Genomic DNA, 15,312 nt, shown 5'->3' on the forward strand with positions numbered 1-15,312 from the left:
GTAGTCTACTAAAGCAGGTCAGGTCAGTAGTCTACTAAAGCAGGTCAGTAGTCTACTAAAGCTGGTCAGTACAGTAGTCTACTAAAGCAGGTCAGGTCAGTAGTCTACTAAAGCAGGTCAGGTCAGTAGTCTACTAAAGCAGGTCAGTAGTCTGCTAAAGCAGGTCAGGTCAGTAGTCTACTAAAGCAGGTCAGGTCAGTAGTCTACTAAAGCAGGTCAGGTCAGTAGTCTACTACAGCAGGTCAGGTCAGTAGTCTACTACAGCAGGTCAGGTCAGTAGTCTACTAACGCAGGTCAGGTCAGTAGTCTACTAAAGCAGGTCAGGTCAGTAGTCTACTAAAGCAGGTCAGGTCAGTAGTCTACTAAAGCAGGTCAGGTCAGTAGTCTACTAAAGCAGGTCAGGTCAGTAGTCTCCTGTGCTGATAGTTCAGAAAGTATTGTCATTAAAAGTGATTGCTGATCACAGCGTGAAACTCAGGTCAGACTAAACCAGGTCCATTATTACCTGCTTGACCTGATGATGTCACAGGTTCCTGATGGTTATGTCACTACATCATCATCACCAGCACAGAAACTAATACAACAGGTAGGTAATAACCTTTGACCCCAACAGAGGAATAGACACAGTCATTATAATAGACACTATGATCATGTACATCCCCATCCTTGAGGAGAAGCTCTCTCAGAATATCACCTTTTGGACACTGATCTGGGAACACCTGGACATCACCACCACCACCATAATGCCTGTCCAGCATGTCATACAGTTCTGCCAAGGTATTTGAGGGCAATGTTTTATTGTCCTCCTTTTGGTTCTCACCCCAGTGTGCTTGGGCCACCCACTGTTTCAGGTTGTTGTTGTAACAGCAGTAGGCTGTCCACATGAGATCTGGGATGTTCACTCGGTTCTTCAGTGTGTTGTTGTTACTGGGAACTGCTCCAGTCACCACATAGGCTTTTATCTGGTCGTTAGCATCCTTACAGTTAAGCTTAAGAGTCGTTTGGACTTTGCACTCCATTTTCTTCCACCTGCCATTGTTGAAGGACACCACCTGGGGAACGATGTTGGTCAGGGTAAAGGTGGACTTCTGAGTATCAAGGTCATGAGCATGTGAACATGGGAAGAGGTGACCTCTGTTCACCCCTTTAATTGGTATTGAGTTCTTATAGTCGTTGTCCCCAGCCTGCTTTTGATATTCAATCTCTTTACTATCCTTCTGCATTTCAGGGCTGTTGTTTTCCCCGTTGAGCTGCAGGAAACAACAGTCATACATTCATTCACATTTTTCTGTACAATAAACCCTCCTTTCTATACAATAAACCCTCTTTTCTGTACAATAAACCCTCTTCTGGGGGTGTTCACAATCAAGACAAATCAAGTCTCTATACCCTCCATAGTGGTAGTTCTATATTCTGTAACATAACTGTCTGTGATTTATAGCAGTAAACAAATACAAATGTTATGTTATATGAGAAAACATTAGTCCTACCTGGGGCTCAATCATCCAGGGTTGATGTGGTCTGGGGTCTGTAGGAGGACCAGTGAAGGTGTAGGCTGAGAACACAGGGATCCTGTTGGTCGTGTCGTAGAGAGTTGCAAACCTGTAGATGTTGTTGAACAACTGGCAAATCGGCTTGTAGCGGTTCTGGTTCTGGACCGTCCCATCAACCAAAATACCAGGTCAGATTTGGAGTTGTCCCCTCCAGGAAGAAATTCTGGCACTGTGGAACATCACTGAACTTCTCCACTACATGAGAGAGAGCAGGAGGAAGGAGAGAGAGAAGGAGGAGAGTAGAGAGATGATTCAATACCCCCATCATCACCTGAAGACTGTACATCACAGAGACAAAGATGAAGTTACAGAGACCAGTTGGTAGACTGGAGACTGTTGAGCTGAGTCAGGACTGGCTGCTTTAAATAGTTATTACAGAGACCAGTTGGTAGACTGGAGACTGTTGAGCTGAGTCAGGACTGGCTGCTTTAAATAGGTTTTCAGAGACTCCTCCTTCATGTGAGACAGAAAGGGTTGATTTGCATAAACTCTTCTGTATGTTTCCATGGAAACTGCTGTAACAAATAACATGTGACTCACCTCCTGCCCAGTCGTGGCCAAAAGATTTGAGAATGACACAAATTTAAATTTTTCACAAAGTCTGCTGCCTCAGTGTCTTTAGATATTTTTGTCAGATGTTACTATGGAATACTTGGGTGAGCAGGCAACTGTCGGGGGAAGGAGAGGGGGGACATTAAAGATAAACTAAAATTCCTTATAAACTGTGTTGTTTGATTTTGAAATTCTAAAACCTATGTTAAAAACACTATTTTAAGAAAAATCAAGGAGGGGGGCAGGGGGTTGGGGAAATTACTTTTACAATGACAGAGTTAGGGCCAATTTTTAATTCCTCAAACACGTCTGTGATGGTTCTTGTTAAAAGGACTGATCACCACACAGTCCCAGGAAGTAGACCTACAGTAGGTTTACATTTGATTTGTCACACCAGATCCAGGAAGTAGACCTACATTAGGTTTACATTTGATTTGTCACACCAGTTCCAGGAAGTAGACCTACAGTAGGTTTACATTTGATTTGTCGCACCAGTTCCAGGAAGTAGACCTACAGTAGGTTTACATTTGATTTGTCGCACCAGTTCCAGGAAGTAGACCTACTGTAGGTTTACATTTAATTTGTCACACCAGTTCCAGTTCATATTCGCTTTCCCTAAAAATTGTATTTCCTGACAACAATATTTCAAAGTTCACCCAGTATAACGAGCTCACCCAGAGATGCAACCTCTCTTATCATTACTCAGTGCCTGGGCTTACCTCCACTGCACATTATGCCCTGAATCTATTCTACCACGCCCAGAAATCTGCTCCTTTTTTTATTCTCTGTCCCCAATGCACTAGACGGCCAGTTTTGATAGCCTTTAGCCGTACCCTTATGTTCCTCGGGTGATGTGGAGGTAAACCCAGGACCTGCATGTCCCCAGGCACTCTCATTTGTTGACTTCTGTAATCGAAAAAGCCTTGGTTTCATGCATGTTAACATCAGAAGCCTCCTCCCTAAGTTTGTTTTACTCACTGCTTTAGCACACTCCACCAAGCCTGATGTCCTTGCCGTGTCTGAATCCTGGCTTAGGAAGGCCACCAAAAATTCTGAGATTTCCATCCCCAACTACAACATTTTCCATCAAGATAGAACTGCCAAAGGGGGAGGAGTTGCAATCTACTGCAGAGATAGCCTGCAAAGGTCTGTCATACTTTCCAGGTCTATGCCCAAACAGTTTGATCTTATAATTTTAAAAATGAATCTCTCCAGAAATAAGTCACTCGCTGTTGCCACCTGTTATAGACCCCCTCAGCTCCCAGCTGTGCCCTGGACACCATATGTGAATTGATTTCCCCCATCTATCTTCAGAGTTCGTTCTGTTAGGTGACCTAAACTGGGATATGCTTAACACCCCGGCAGTCCTACAATCTAAGCTTGATGCCCTCAATCTCACACAAATCATCAAGGAACCCACAAGGTACAACCCTAAACCTGTAAACATGGGCACCCTCATAGATATTATCCTGACCAACTTGCCCTCCAAATACACCTCTGCTGTTTTCAGTCAGGATCTCAGCGATCACTGCCTCATTGCCTGCATCCGCTATGGGTCCGCGGTCAAACGACCACCCCTCATCACTATCAAATGCTCCCTAAAGCACTTCTGCGAGCAGGCCTTTCTAATCAACCTGGCCCGGGTATCCTGGAAGGATATTGACCTCATCCTGTCAGTTGAGGATGCCTGGACGTTCTTTAAAAGTAATTTCCTCACCATCTTAAATAAGCATGCCCCTTTCAAAAATTGTAGAACTAAGAACAGATATTGCCCTTGGTTCACTCCAGACCTGACTGGCCTCGACCAGCACAAAAACATCCAGTGACGGACTGCACTAGCATCAAATAGTCCCTGCGATATGCAACTGTTCATGGAAGTCAGGAACCAATACACGCAGTCAGTCAGGAAAGCAAAGACTAGCTTTTTCAAACAGAAATTTGCATCCTGTAGCTCTAACTCCAAAAAATGTTGTGACACTGTAAAGTCCATGGAGAATAAGAGCACCTCCTCCCAGCTGCCCACTGCACTGAGGCTAGGTAACATTGTCACCACCTATAAATCCACTATAATTGAGAATTTCAAGAAGCATTTCTCTACGGCTGGCCATGCCTTCCTCCTGGCTACCCAAACCCCAGCCAACAGCTCCGCACCCCCCGCAGCTACTTGCCCAAGCCTCCCCAGCTTCTCTTTCACCCAAATCCAGATAGCAGATGTTCTGAAAGAGCTGCAAAACCTGGACCCGTACAAATCAGCTGGGCTAGACAATCTGGACCCTCTCTTTCTAAAATTATCCGCCGCCATTGTTGCAACCCCTATTACCAGTCTGTTCAACCTCTCTTTCGTATCGTCCGAGATCCCTAAAGATTGGAAAGCTGCCGCGGTCATCCCCTTGTTCAAAGGGGTTGACACTCTAGACCCAAACTGTTATCGACCTATATCCATCCTGCCCTGCCTCTCTAAAGTCTTCGAAAGCCAAGTTAATAAACAGATCACTGACCATTTCGAATCCCACCGTACCTTCTCCACTGTGCAATCCGGTTTCTGAGCTGGTCACGGGTGCACCTCAGCCACACTCAAGGTACTAAACGATATCATAACCGCCATAGATAAAAGACAGTACTGTGCAGCCGTCTTCATCGAGCTGACCAAGGCTTTTGACTCTGTCAATCACCGTACTCTCATCGGCAGACTCAACAGCCTTGGTTTCTCAAATGACTGCCTCGCCTGGTTCACCAACTACTTCTCAGACAGAGTTCACTGTGTCAAATCGGAGGGCCTGTTGTCCGGACCTCTGGCAGTCTCTATGGGGGTACCACAGGGTTCAATTCTCGGGCCGACTCTTTTCTCTGTATATATCAATGATGTCGCTCTTGCTGCGGGCGATTCCCTGATCCACCTCTACGCAGACGACACCATTCTGTATACTTCTGGCCCTTCCTTGGACACTGTGCTAACTAACCTCCAAACGAGCTTCAATGCCATACAACACTCCTTCCGTGGCCTCCAACTGCTTTTAAACACTAGTAAAACCAAATGCATGCTTTTCAACCAAACTAGCTTCAATACCATACAACACAGTGTTGCCTTGAATCAAATCAAATCACATTTTATTTGTAGCGAAATGCTTGGGCTTCTAGTTCCGACAATGCAGTAATATCCAACGAGTAATCTAACCTAACAATTTCACAACAATTACCTTATACACACAAGTGTAAAGGAATGAATAAGAATATGTACATTAAAAAAATTATATATATGTATGATGGTATAGAACGGCATAGGCAAGATGCAGTGGATAGTATAGAGTACAGTATAAACACATGAGATGAGTAATGTAGGATATGTAAACATATAAAAGTGGAATTGTTTAAAGTGGCTAGTGATACATTACATCAAGATGGCAAAGATGCAGTAGATGCTATAGAGTACAGTATATACATATGAGATGAGTAATGTAGGGTATGTAAACATTATATGAAGTGGCATTGTTTAAAGTGGCTAGTGATACATTTATTACATCAATTTTTCCATTATTAAAGTGGCTGGAGTTGAGTCAGTATGTTGGCCGCCGCCAATCAATGTTAGTGATGGCTGTTTAACAGTCTGATGGCCTTCAGATAGAAGCTGTTTTTCAGTCTCTCGGTCCCCGCTTTGATGTACCTGTACTGACCTCTCCTGCTGGATGATAGCGGGGTGAACAGACAGTGGCTCGGGTGGATTTCCTTGATGATCTTTTTGGCCTTCCTGTGACATCGGGTGGTGTAGGTGTCCTGGAGGGCAGGTAGTTTGCCCCCGGTGATGCGTTGTGCAGACCTCACTACCCTCTGGAGAGCCTTACGGTTATGGGCGGAGCAGTTGCCGTACCAGGCGGTGATACAGCCCAACAGGGTGCTCTCGATTGTGCATCTGTAAAAATTTGTGAGTGTTTTTGGTGACAAGACGAATTTCTTCAGCCTCCTGAGGTTGAAGAGGCGCTAGTGCACCTTCTTCACCACGCTGTCTGTGTGGGTGGACCATTTCAGTTTGTCCGTGATGTGTACGCCGAGGAACTTAAAACTTTCCACCCTCTCCACTACTGTCCCACCGATGTGGATAGGGGGCGGCTCCCTCTGCTGTTTCCTGAAGTCCACGATCATCTCCTTTGTTTTGTTGACATTGAGTGTGAGGTTATTTTCCTGACACCACACTCCAAGGGCCCTCACCTCCTACCGTAGGCCGCCTCGTCGTTGTTGGTAATCAAGCCTACCACTGTAGTGTCATCTGCAAACTTGATGATTGAGTTGTATGCGTGCATGGCCACGCAGTCGTGGGTGAACAGGGAGTACAGGAGAGGGCTGAGAATGCACCCTTGTGGGGACCCAGTGTTGAGGATCAGCGGGGTGGAGATGTTGTTACCTACCCTCACCACCTGGGGGTGCCCGTCAGGAAGTCCAGGACCCAGTTGCTCAGGGCGGGGTCGAGACCCAGGGTCTGGGCAAGGGCGTCGAGCTTAATGATGAGTTTGGAGGGTACTATGGTGTTAAATGCTGAGCTGTCGTCGATGAACAGCATTCTTGCATAGGTATTCCTCTTGTCCAGATGGGTTAGGGCAGTGTGCAGTGTGATTGCGATTGTATCGTCTGTGGACCTATTGGGGCTGTAAGAAAATTGGAGTGGGTCTAGGGTGTCAGGTAAGGTGGAGGTGATATGGTCCTTGACTAGTCTCTCAAAGCACTTCACTATGACGGAAGTGAGTGCCAAGGGGCGGTAGTCATTTAGCTCAGTTACCTTAGCTTCTTGGGAACAGGAACAATGGTGGCCCTCTTGAAGCATGTGGGAACAGCAGACTGGGATAAGGATTGATTGAATATGTCCGTAAACACACCAGCCAGCTGTTCTGCGCATGCTCTGAGGACGCGGCTGGGGATTCCGTTTGGGCCTGCAGCCTTGCGAGGGTTAACACGTTTAAATGTTTTACTCACGTTGCCTGCAGTGAAGGAGAGCCCGCAGGTTTTGGTAGCGGGCCGTGTCAGTGGCACTGTATTGTCCTCAAAGCGAGCAAAGAAGTTGTTTAGTCTGTCTGGGAGCAAGACATCGTGGTCCGTGACGGAGCTGGTTTTTCTTTTGTGGTCCGTGATTGACTGTAGACCCTGCCACATACCTCTCGTGTCTGAGCCATTGAATTGTGACTCTACTTTGTTGCTATACTGACGCTTAGCTTGTTTGATTGCCTTGTGGAGGGAATAGCTACACTGTTTGTATTCAGTCATGTTTCCAGTCACCTTGCCCTGATTAAAAGCAGTGGTTTGCGCGTTCAGTTTTGCGCTGAATGCTGCCACCAATCCACGGTTTCTGGTTGGGGAATGTTTTGATAGATGCTGTGGCTACAACATCACCGATGCATTTCCTAATAAACTCGCTCACCGAATCAGCGTATTCATCAATGTTGTTTTTCGACGCTATGCAGAACATATCCTTGTCCACGTGATTGAAGCAATCTTGAAGAGTGGAATCCGATTGGTTGGACTAGCATTGAATAGACCTGAGCGCTGTTGCTTCCTGCTTTAGTTTCTGTCTACAGGCTGGGAACAACAAAATGGAGTCGTGGTCAGCTTTTCCTTAAGGAGGGCGGGGGAGGGCCTTATATGCTTAGCGGAAGTTAGATTAGCAATGATCTTGGGTTTTGCCAGCCCTGGTAGTGCAATCGATATGCTGATAGAATTTAGGGAGCCTTGTTTTCAAATTAGCCTTGTTAAAATCCCCAGCTACAATAAATGCACCCTCAGGATATGTGGTTTCCAGTTTACATAGAGTCGAATTAAGTTATTTCAGGGCCGTCGATGTGTCTGCTTGGGGGGGAATATACACAACTGTGATTATGATCGAAGAGAATTCTCTTGGTAGATAATGCGGTCGGCATTTGATTGTGAGGAATTCTAAGTCAGGTGAACACAAGGACTTGAGATCCTGTATGTTGTTATGATCACACCACGTCTCGTTAATCATAAGGCATACACCCCCGCCCTTCTTCTTACCAGAGAGATGCTTGTTTCTGTCGGCGCGATGCATGAAGAAACCAGGTGGCTGTACTGAAATTCAGATAGCGTGTCTCGAGTGAGCCATGTTTCGGTGAAACAAAGAACGTTACAGTCTCTGATGTCTCTCTGGAAGGCAACTCTTGCGCGGATTTCGTCTACCTTGTTGTCAAGAGACTGGACATTGGCGAGTAGTACGCTCGGGAGCGGTGCGCGATGTGCCCGTCTACGGAGCCTGACCAGAAGACCGCTCCATCTGCCCCTTCTGCGGCACCGTTGTTTTGGGTCACCTGCTGGGATCCGATCCATTGTCCTGGGTGGTGGGCCAAACAGAGGATCCGCTTCGGGAAAGTCGTATTCCTGGTCGTAATGTTGGTGCGTTGACATTGCTCTTATATCCAATAGTTCCTCCCGACTGTATGTAATAAAACCTTAGATTTCCTGGGGTAAAAATGTAAGAAATAACACATAAAAAAACGAAATACTGCATAGTTTCCTAGGAACGCGAAGCGAGGCGGCCATCTCTGTCGGCGCCGGGAGTAGTATGGTATTATCTAAGAAATGCTCCAGTCACCACATAGACCTTGGGTTTACCAGTATTATCTAGGCACTGCTCCAGTCACCACATTGACCTTGGGTTTACCAGTATTATCTAGACACTGCTCCAGTCACCACATTGACCTTGGGTTTACCAGTATTATCTAGACACTGCTCCAGTCACCACATTGACCTTGGGTTTACCAGTATTATCTAGGCACTGCTCCAGTCACCACATTGACCTTGGGTTTACCAGTATTATCTAGACACTGCTCCAGTCATCACATAGACCTTGGGTTTACCAGTATTATCTAGACACTGCTCCAGTCACCACATAGACCTTGGGTTTACCAGTATTATCTAGACACTGCTCCAGTCACCACATAGACCTTGGGTTTACCAGTATTATCTAGACACTGCTCCAGTCACCACATTGACCTTGGGTTTACCAGTATTATCTAGACACTGCTCCAGTCACCACATTGACCGTGGGTTTACCAGTATTATCTAGACACTGCTCCAGTCACCACATTGACCTTGGGTTTACCAGTATTATCTAGACACTGCTCCAGTCACCACATAGACATTGGGTTTACCAGTATTATCTAGACACTGCTCCAGTCACCACATAGACCTTGGGTTTACCAGTATTATCTAGACACTGCTCCAGTCACCACATAGACCTTGGGTTTACCAGTATTATCTAGGCACTGCTCCAGTCACCACATAGACCTTGGGTTTACCAGTATTATCTAGACACTGCTCCAGTCACCACATAGACCTTGGGTTTACCAGTATTATCTAGACACTGCTCCAGTCACCACATAGACCTTGGGTTTACCAGTATTATCTTGACACTGCTCCACTCACCACAGAGGCGTTTTTGCAGTGTCCAGTGGCTCTTGCCCTTTGGGACATTCTGGCTCAGGCAATACCATATTACCTGTTTCTTTGGAAACAAAATGAGTGAACTATCGTTTTAACTGTTGTCAACTGACTACTTAAGTAAGTAAACCTTGCCTCACTACTTTACATTGTAACAAAGTGTAATTTCTTCAGTGTTGTCACATGAAAAGATATACTCAAATATTTACAAAAATGTGAGGGGTTTACTCACTTTTGTGAGATACTGTAAATATCCAATGTTTTCTCTCCCCTCCCTTTTCACTGTAAGGTCTACACCTGTTGTATTCGGCGCATGTGACAAATAACATTTGATTTGATTAGGGGAGAGAAAACAACAGCTGGTGCACGATATGTAAGGAAGTCTCGAGTCATTGCTCTACTGAGGTAGTTTCTCATGAAAGAGCTGTAGACCACATTACCTACTGAGAGAGTTTTTATCTATATTCTTTGCAGCTGTTTACATACTACAGCAGTCAGAGGCTGGAACCAAGATAGCATTGAATGAGCTGTATTCCACCATAAGCAAACAAGAAAATGCTAAGGGCAAAGTGCAACTGCCAACATTCATTATCCAAAGGGATACATTCTAATGACAAGCATCTCACATAAGCATATTATGCAAATACAACATCTTAATTATCTATGTTACCCAACTAATTCTGATTCATCCGCCACACTTCTCAGGGCTTTGACTGTCCTGTCCTCTTCACTATCAACATGTCTATGTTCTACCATTAACTCTAGCTTTTCTACATCTAAACGTCCATCAAATTCGTACTTATTTCTCCATTTTGGGCCATTATCCTTGGATTCAATATATCTCTCTTAATTCCGGGACCTCCTTTGAGGATTTACCACCCATATTATTCAATTACTTTCCTTGTTATTATGCTTATTCTCACAATCTATGTGTGTGCTCTTATTCTCATATATTTGTAATAGTCCCAGACTACTTCCCATATGTTTTTACTTGTCCCAGACTACTTCCCATATACCCCAAATAGTCCCAGACTACTTCCCATATTCCTCTAATAGTCCCAGACTACTTCCCATATGTTTTTACTTGTCCCAGACTACTTCCCATATACCCCTAATAGTCCCAGACTACTTCCCATATACCCCAAATAGTCCCAGACTACTTCCCATATTCCTCTAATAGTCCCAGACTACTTCCCATATACCCCTAATAGTCCCAGACTACTTCCCATAGTACCCCAAATAGTCCCAGACTACTTCCCATATACCCCAAATAGTCCCAGACTACTTCCCATATACCCCTAATAGTCCCAGACTACTTCCCATATACCCCAAATAGTCTCAGACTACTTCCCATATACCCCAAATAGTCTCAGACTACTTCCCATATACCCCTAATAGTCTCAGACTACTTCCCATATACCCCTAATAGTCCCAGACTACTTCCCATATACCCCAAATAGTCCCAGACTACTTCCCATATTCCCCTAATAGTCCCAGACTACTTCCCATATATTCTTGAATAGTCCCAGACTACTTCCCATATACCTCTAATAGTCCCAGACTACTTCCCATATTCCTCTAATAGTCCCAGACTACTTCCCATATACCCCTAATAGTCCCAGACTACTTCCCATATACCCCAAATAGTCCCAGACTATCTAGATACTTTGTTACTTTTGAACTTTCTCTATATAAACTTCTAAAAACGCTATACTGAATATGAATCCTCCTGGACGTTGTCACGTCATGACCAGTAATAGGGGTTATTTGTTATGGTAGTTTGGTCAGGACGTGGCAGAGGGTATTTGTTTTAGGTGGTTTGGGGTGGTTGTGTGTTTAGTGGTGTGTTTGATTTATTATTCCGGGTTTTTTGGGCAATGTTCTATGTTTATGTATTTCTATGTTTAGTCTAGTTATTTGTATTTCTATGTTTATGTAATTGGGGTTTGGACTCTCAATTGGAGGCAGGTGTTTTCTAGTTGCCTCTGATTGAGAGTCCTATATATAGGTATGTGTTTGTTTGAGTATTTTGTGGGAGATTATGTGCTGTGTATAGCTTTGTGCCTTACCGGCCTGTTATTTGTAGTCGTGTTTTCTGTATACGTGTTTATTTTGGTTTTTCCTTCTTTGCCGTTAATAAAAGAAGATGAGTGTACATATACCCGCTGCGTCTTGGTCCACTTTACCCTACGACAACCGTGACAGAATCTCCCACCAACCAAGGACCAAGCAGCGGAGGAAGGAGCAACGGGTGGACTGTCGGGAGCAGCACCTGGAGTGGAGAAAACAGCGCGCTCGGGAGGTAATGGCATCCTGGTCGCTGGAGGTATTAGAGGCAAGGATTGACTGGACGTGGGTACAACTACTGGACCATTGTGACAGCCTGCCTGGGAAACAGGTAAAGGTGTTGAGGACGGTAGTTTGGCTGGGCAAGGATTAAGCCCCAAGCCAAATCCCCGTGCTTTTGTTGAGCAACCTTTGACTGGACAGGTCCTGTGCTTCGGGTTATTGCGTACTGTGGAGAGGCCAGGTGTTTTTAGGCCGGTGTGCGCAGTGCCAGTGCCCCGCATTTGCCAGGGGGAATTGGGCACCCAGCCAGTAAGGGCGTTGCCAGTCCTGCGCTCGAGACCGCCAGTGTGCCTCTACGGTCCAGTACATCAGCCCAGTCCAGTATGTCCTGTTCCCGCTCCTCGCACTAGCCTTGAAGTGCGTGTATCCAGTCTGATACCTCCAGTACCAGCCCCACGCACTAGGCTTCCAGTGCGTCAGCCCAGTCCAACTCGGCCGGTTCCTGCTCCCCGCACTAGCCCTGAGGTGCGTGTCCCCAGTCTGGTACCTCCACTACCAGCCCCACGCATCAGGCGTCCAGTGCGTCAGCCCAGTCCCGAGCTTCCGGCAACAGTGCCTCGTCCAGAGTGTCCGGAGACAGTGCCTCGTCCAGAGTGTCCGGAACCGAGTGAGTCGGCCTACAGTCTGGAACCGAGTGAGTCGGCCTACAGTCTGGAACCGAGTGAGTCGGCCTACAGTCTGGAACCGAGTGAGTCGGCCTACAGTCCGGAACCGAGTGAGTCGGCCTACAGTCTGGAACCGAGTGAGTCGGCCTACAGTCCGGAACCGAGTGAGTTGGCCTACAGTCTGGAACCGAGTGAGTTGGCCTACAGTCTGGAACCGAGTGAGTCGGCCTACAGTCTGGAACCGAGTGAGTTGGCCTACAGTCTGGAACCGAGTGAGTCTGCCTACAGTCTGGAACCGAGTGAGTCGGCCTACAGTCTGGAACCGAGTGAGTTGGCCTACAGTCCGGAGCTCCCAGAGACGCTCTACAGCCCCGAGCATTCAGCAGGGGTGGACAGGTTTGGTGGGGGAAGTAGACCAGAGCCTGAGCCACCTCCAGTATAGGTGGGTTGGGGAGGGGGGGGGGTGTAGCACAGTAGCAGTCGTTGACGGCAGCCACCCTCCCTTCCCTCCCTTTAGTTAGGGGTTTATTTTGGGAGTTTTGTTGAGGTGCATACAGGGTCTGCACCTTTGGGGGGGGGGGGTAATGTCACGTCCTGACCAGTAATAGGGGTTATTTGTTATTGTAGTTTGGTCAGGACGCGGCAGAGGGTATTTGTTTTAGGTGGTTCGGGTGGTTGTGTGTTTAGTGGTGTGTTTGATTTATTATTCCGGGTTTTTTGGGCAATGTTCTATGTTTATGTTTTTCTATGTTTAGTCTAGTTATTTGTATTTCTATGTTTAGGTAATTGGGGGTTGGACTCTCAATTGGAGGCAGGTGTTTTCTAGTTGCTTCTGATTGAGAGTCCTATATATAGGTATGTGTTTGTTTGAGTATTTTGTGGGAGATTATGTGTTCTTGTTTAGCTGTGTGTGCCTGAGAAGACTGTCAAGTTCGTTTAGTTTTTTTTGCATACGTTTTTCTGTGTTTTTCCTTCTTCACTAAATAAAAAGAAGATGAGTATACATTTTCCCGCTGCGTTTTGGTCTACACCCTACGACAACCGTGACAGACTTTAGTAATTATCACCTTACCTACACAAGATTTATAACAATGTATACGTCTTATGCAAGTTTAGATCCTACCCCCAAAATCCATGAATAAAGACTACTGACCTTATTCTTGCAGCTGAGAATTCAATGTAGGTTGGATCTCGTCACCGTTTCTGTCGCATACCAATTCGCCATCGGTCTGTAAAGAACCCTCAGTCTGGGGCCAGGTCTTTAATCTATGGATATCTCATCCGCCCGTGCACGGTTTCGGTGTCTCCATGGAACGACAGAAAAAGGTATTGAGATCCGGCTCGAAGGACCAAGCTGTCATAAGAATTTTTCAATCCCAATGATGATAACTAACAGTCAATAAGCTTTGACTAATCCCCGAGGTTTGTAAGACACTGGGTTAATAATAATTAGGCAAAGACTCAGCTTCTGCAAAAGGTCCGTACAGTTTAATTCAGAGAACGTTCTGAAGTTCATAATCCAAAGACATCCATTTTATAGTTCACTGCCTACTTACACACATACATACACACGAATGTAGATATCCTACACACATACATACACATGAACGGTAGGTGAGTTGTATCCCTCCCCAGAGTTCTCACCACTGTTTATCACTACCCAGCACTGTCCATTTCCTTCCCCCGAGATTAGAGAAACCTTGAGAAGTATTCCCTGTCCTATCATAAGTTCCTCAGAGTTTTAGCCAGGTCGGGCCAAACACAGTCTAATTGTTCTCGGTATTTTCTTAGGCACACACATACAGATCTCTTCCTCACAGGTCTCTACTAAACCTTATGGGACTTACGTTTAGTACTTTAATTATTCATTATACATGCTACATAACCTAATAATCACTAATAGTTAGGTTTCAGGGTAGAATGATTTAATCATTACATTTAAACATATAAATCCCTTATCAGGGATGTCTTCTACCTGGGGGGATGTCTTCTACATCCTGAAATATATTCCTGGGGGATGTCTTCTACATCCTGAAATATATTCCTGGGCGGGGATGTCTTCTACATCCTGAAATATATTCCTGGGGGGGATGTCTACTACATCCTGTAATATATTCCTGGGGGGATGTCTTCTACATCCTGAAATATATTCCTGGGGGGATGTCTTCTACATCCTGAAATATATTGCTGGGGGATGTCTTCTACATCCTGATATATATTCCTGGTGGGGATGTCTTCTACATCCTGAAATGTATTCCAGGGGGGATGTCTTCTACATCCTGAAATATATTCCTGGGGGGATGTCTTCTACATCCTGAAATATATTCCTGGTGGGGATGTCTTCTACATCCTGAAATATATTCCAGGGGGGGGATGTCTTCTACATCCTGAAATATATTCCAGGGGGGATGTCTTCTACATCCTGAAATATATTCCAGGGGGGATGTCTTCTACATCCTGAAATATATTCCTGGTGGGGATGTCTTCTACATCCTGAAATATATTCTTGGTGGGGATGTCTTCTACATCCTGAAATATATTCCTGGGGGGATGTCTTCTACATCCTGAAATATATTCCTGGTGGGGATGTCTTCTACATCCTGAAATATATTCCTGGGGGGATGTCTTCTACATCCTGAAATATATTCCGGGGGGATGTCTTCTACATCCTGAAATATATTCCGGGGGGGATGTCTTCTACATCCTGAAATATATTCCTGGGGGATGTCTTCTACATCCTGAAATATATTCCTGGGGGGATGTCTACTACATCCTTGTCACGTCCTGACCATAGTAAGTTTTTATTTTCTATGGTA

The 15,312-nt window shown here is 45.5% G+C and overlaps 1 protein-coding gene across 1 annotated transcript; it reads right to left on the minus strand.

Annotated features, from left to right (window-relative positions):
- Positions 1-289: 289 nt before the first annotated feature.
- LOC106597704 (endonuclease domain-containing 1 protein-like) lies at positions 290-1,958 on the minus strand. The gene is made up of 2 exons (XM_045713339.1): positions 1,491-1,958; positions 290-1,250 (listed from the first exon to the last, which is right to left on the minus strand). Exons 1-2 carry the CDS (start codon positions 1,503-1,505, stop codon positions 549-551), a joined length of 717 nt encoding a protein of 238 aa, XP_045569295.1. The 5' UTR covers positions 1,506-1,958; the 3' UTR covers positions 290-548.
- Between the last annotated feature and the right edge of the window lie 13,354 nt (positions 1,959-15,312).

The sequence above is a fragment of the Salmo salar genome, unplaced genomic scaffold (assembly GCF_905237065.1).
Source record: "Salmo salar unplaced genomic scaffold, Ssal_v3.1, whole genome shotgun sequence".
NCBI lineage: Eukaryota > Metazoa > Chordata > Actinopteri > Salmoniformes > Salmonidae > Salmo > Salmo salar.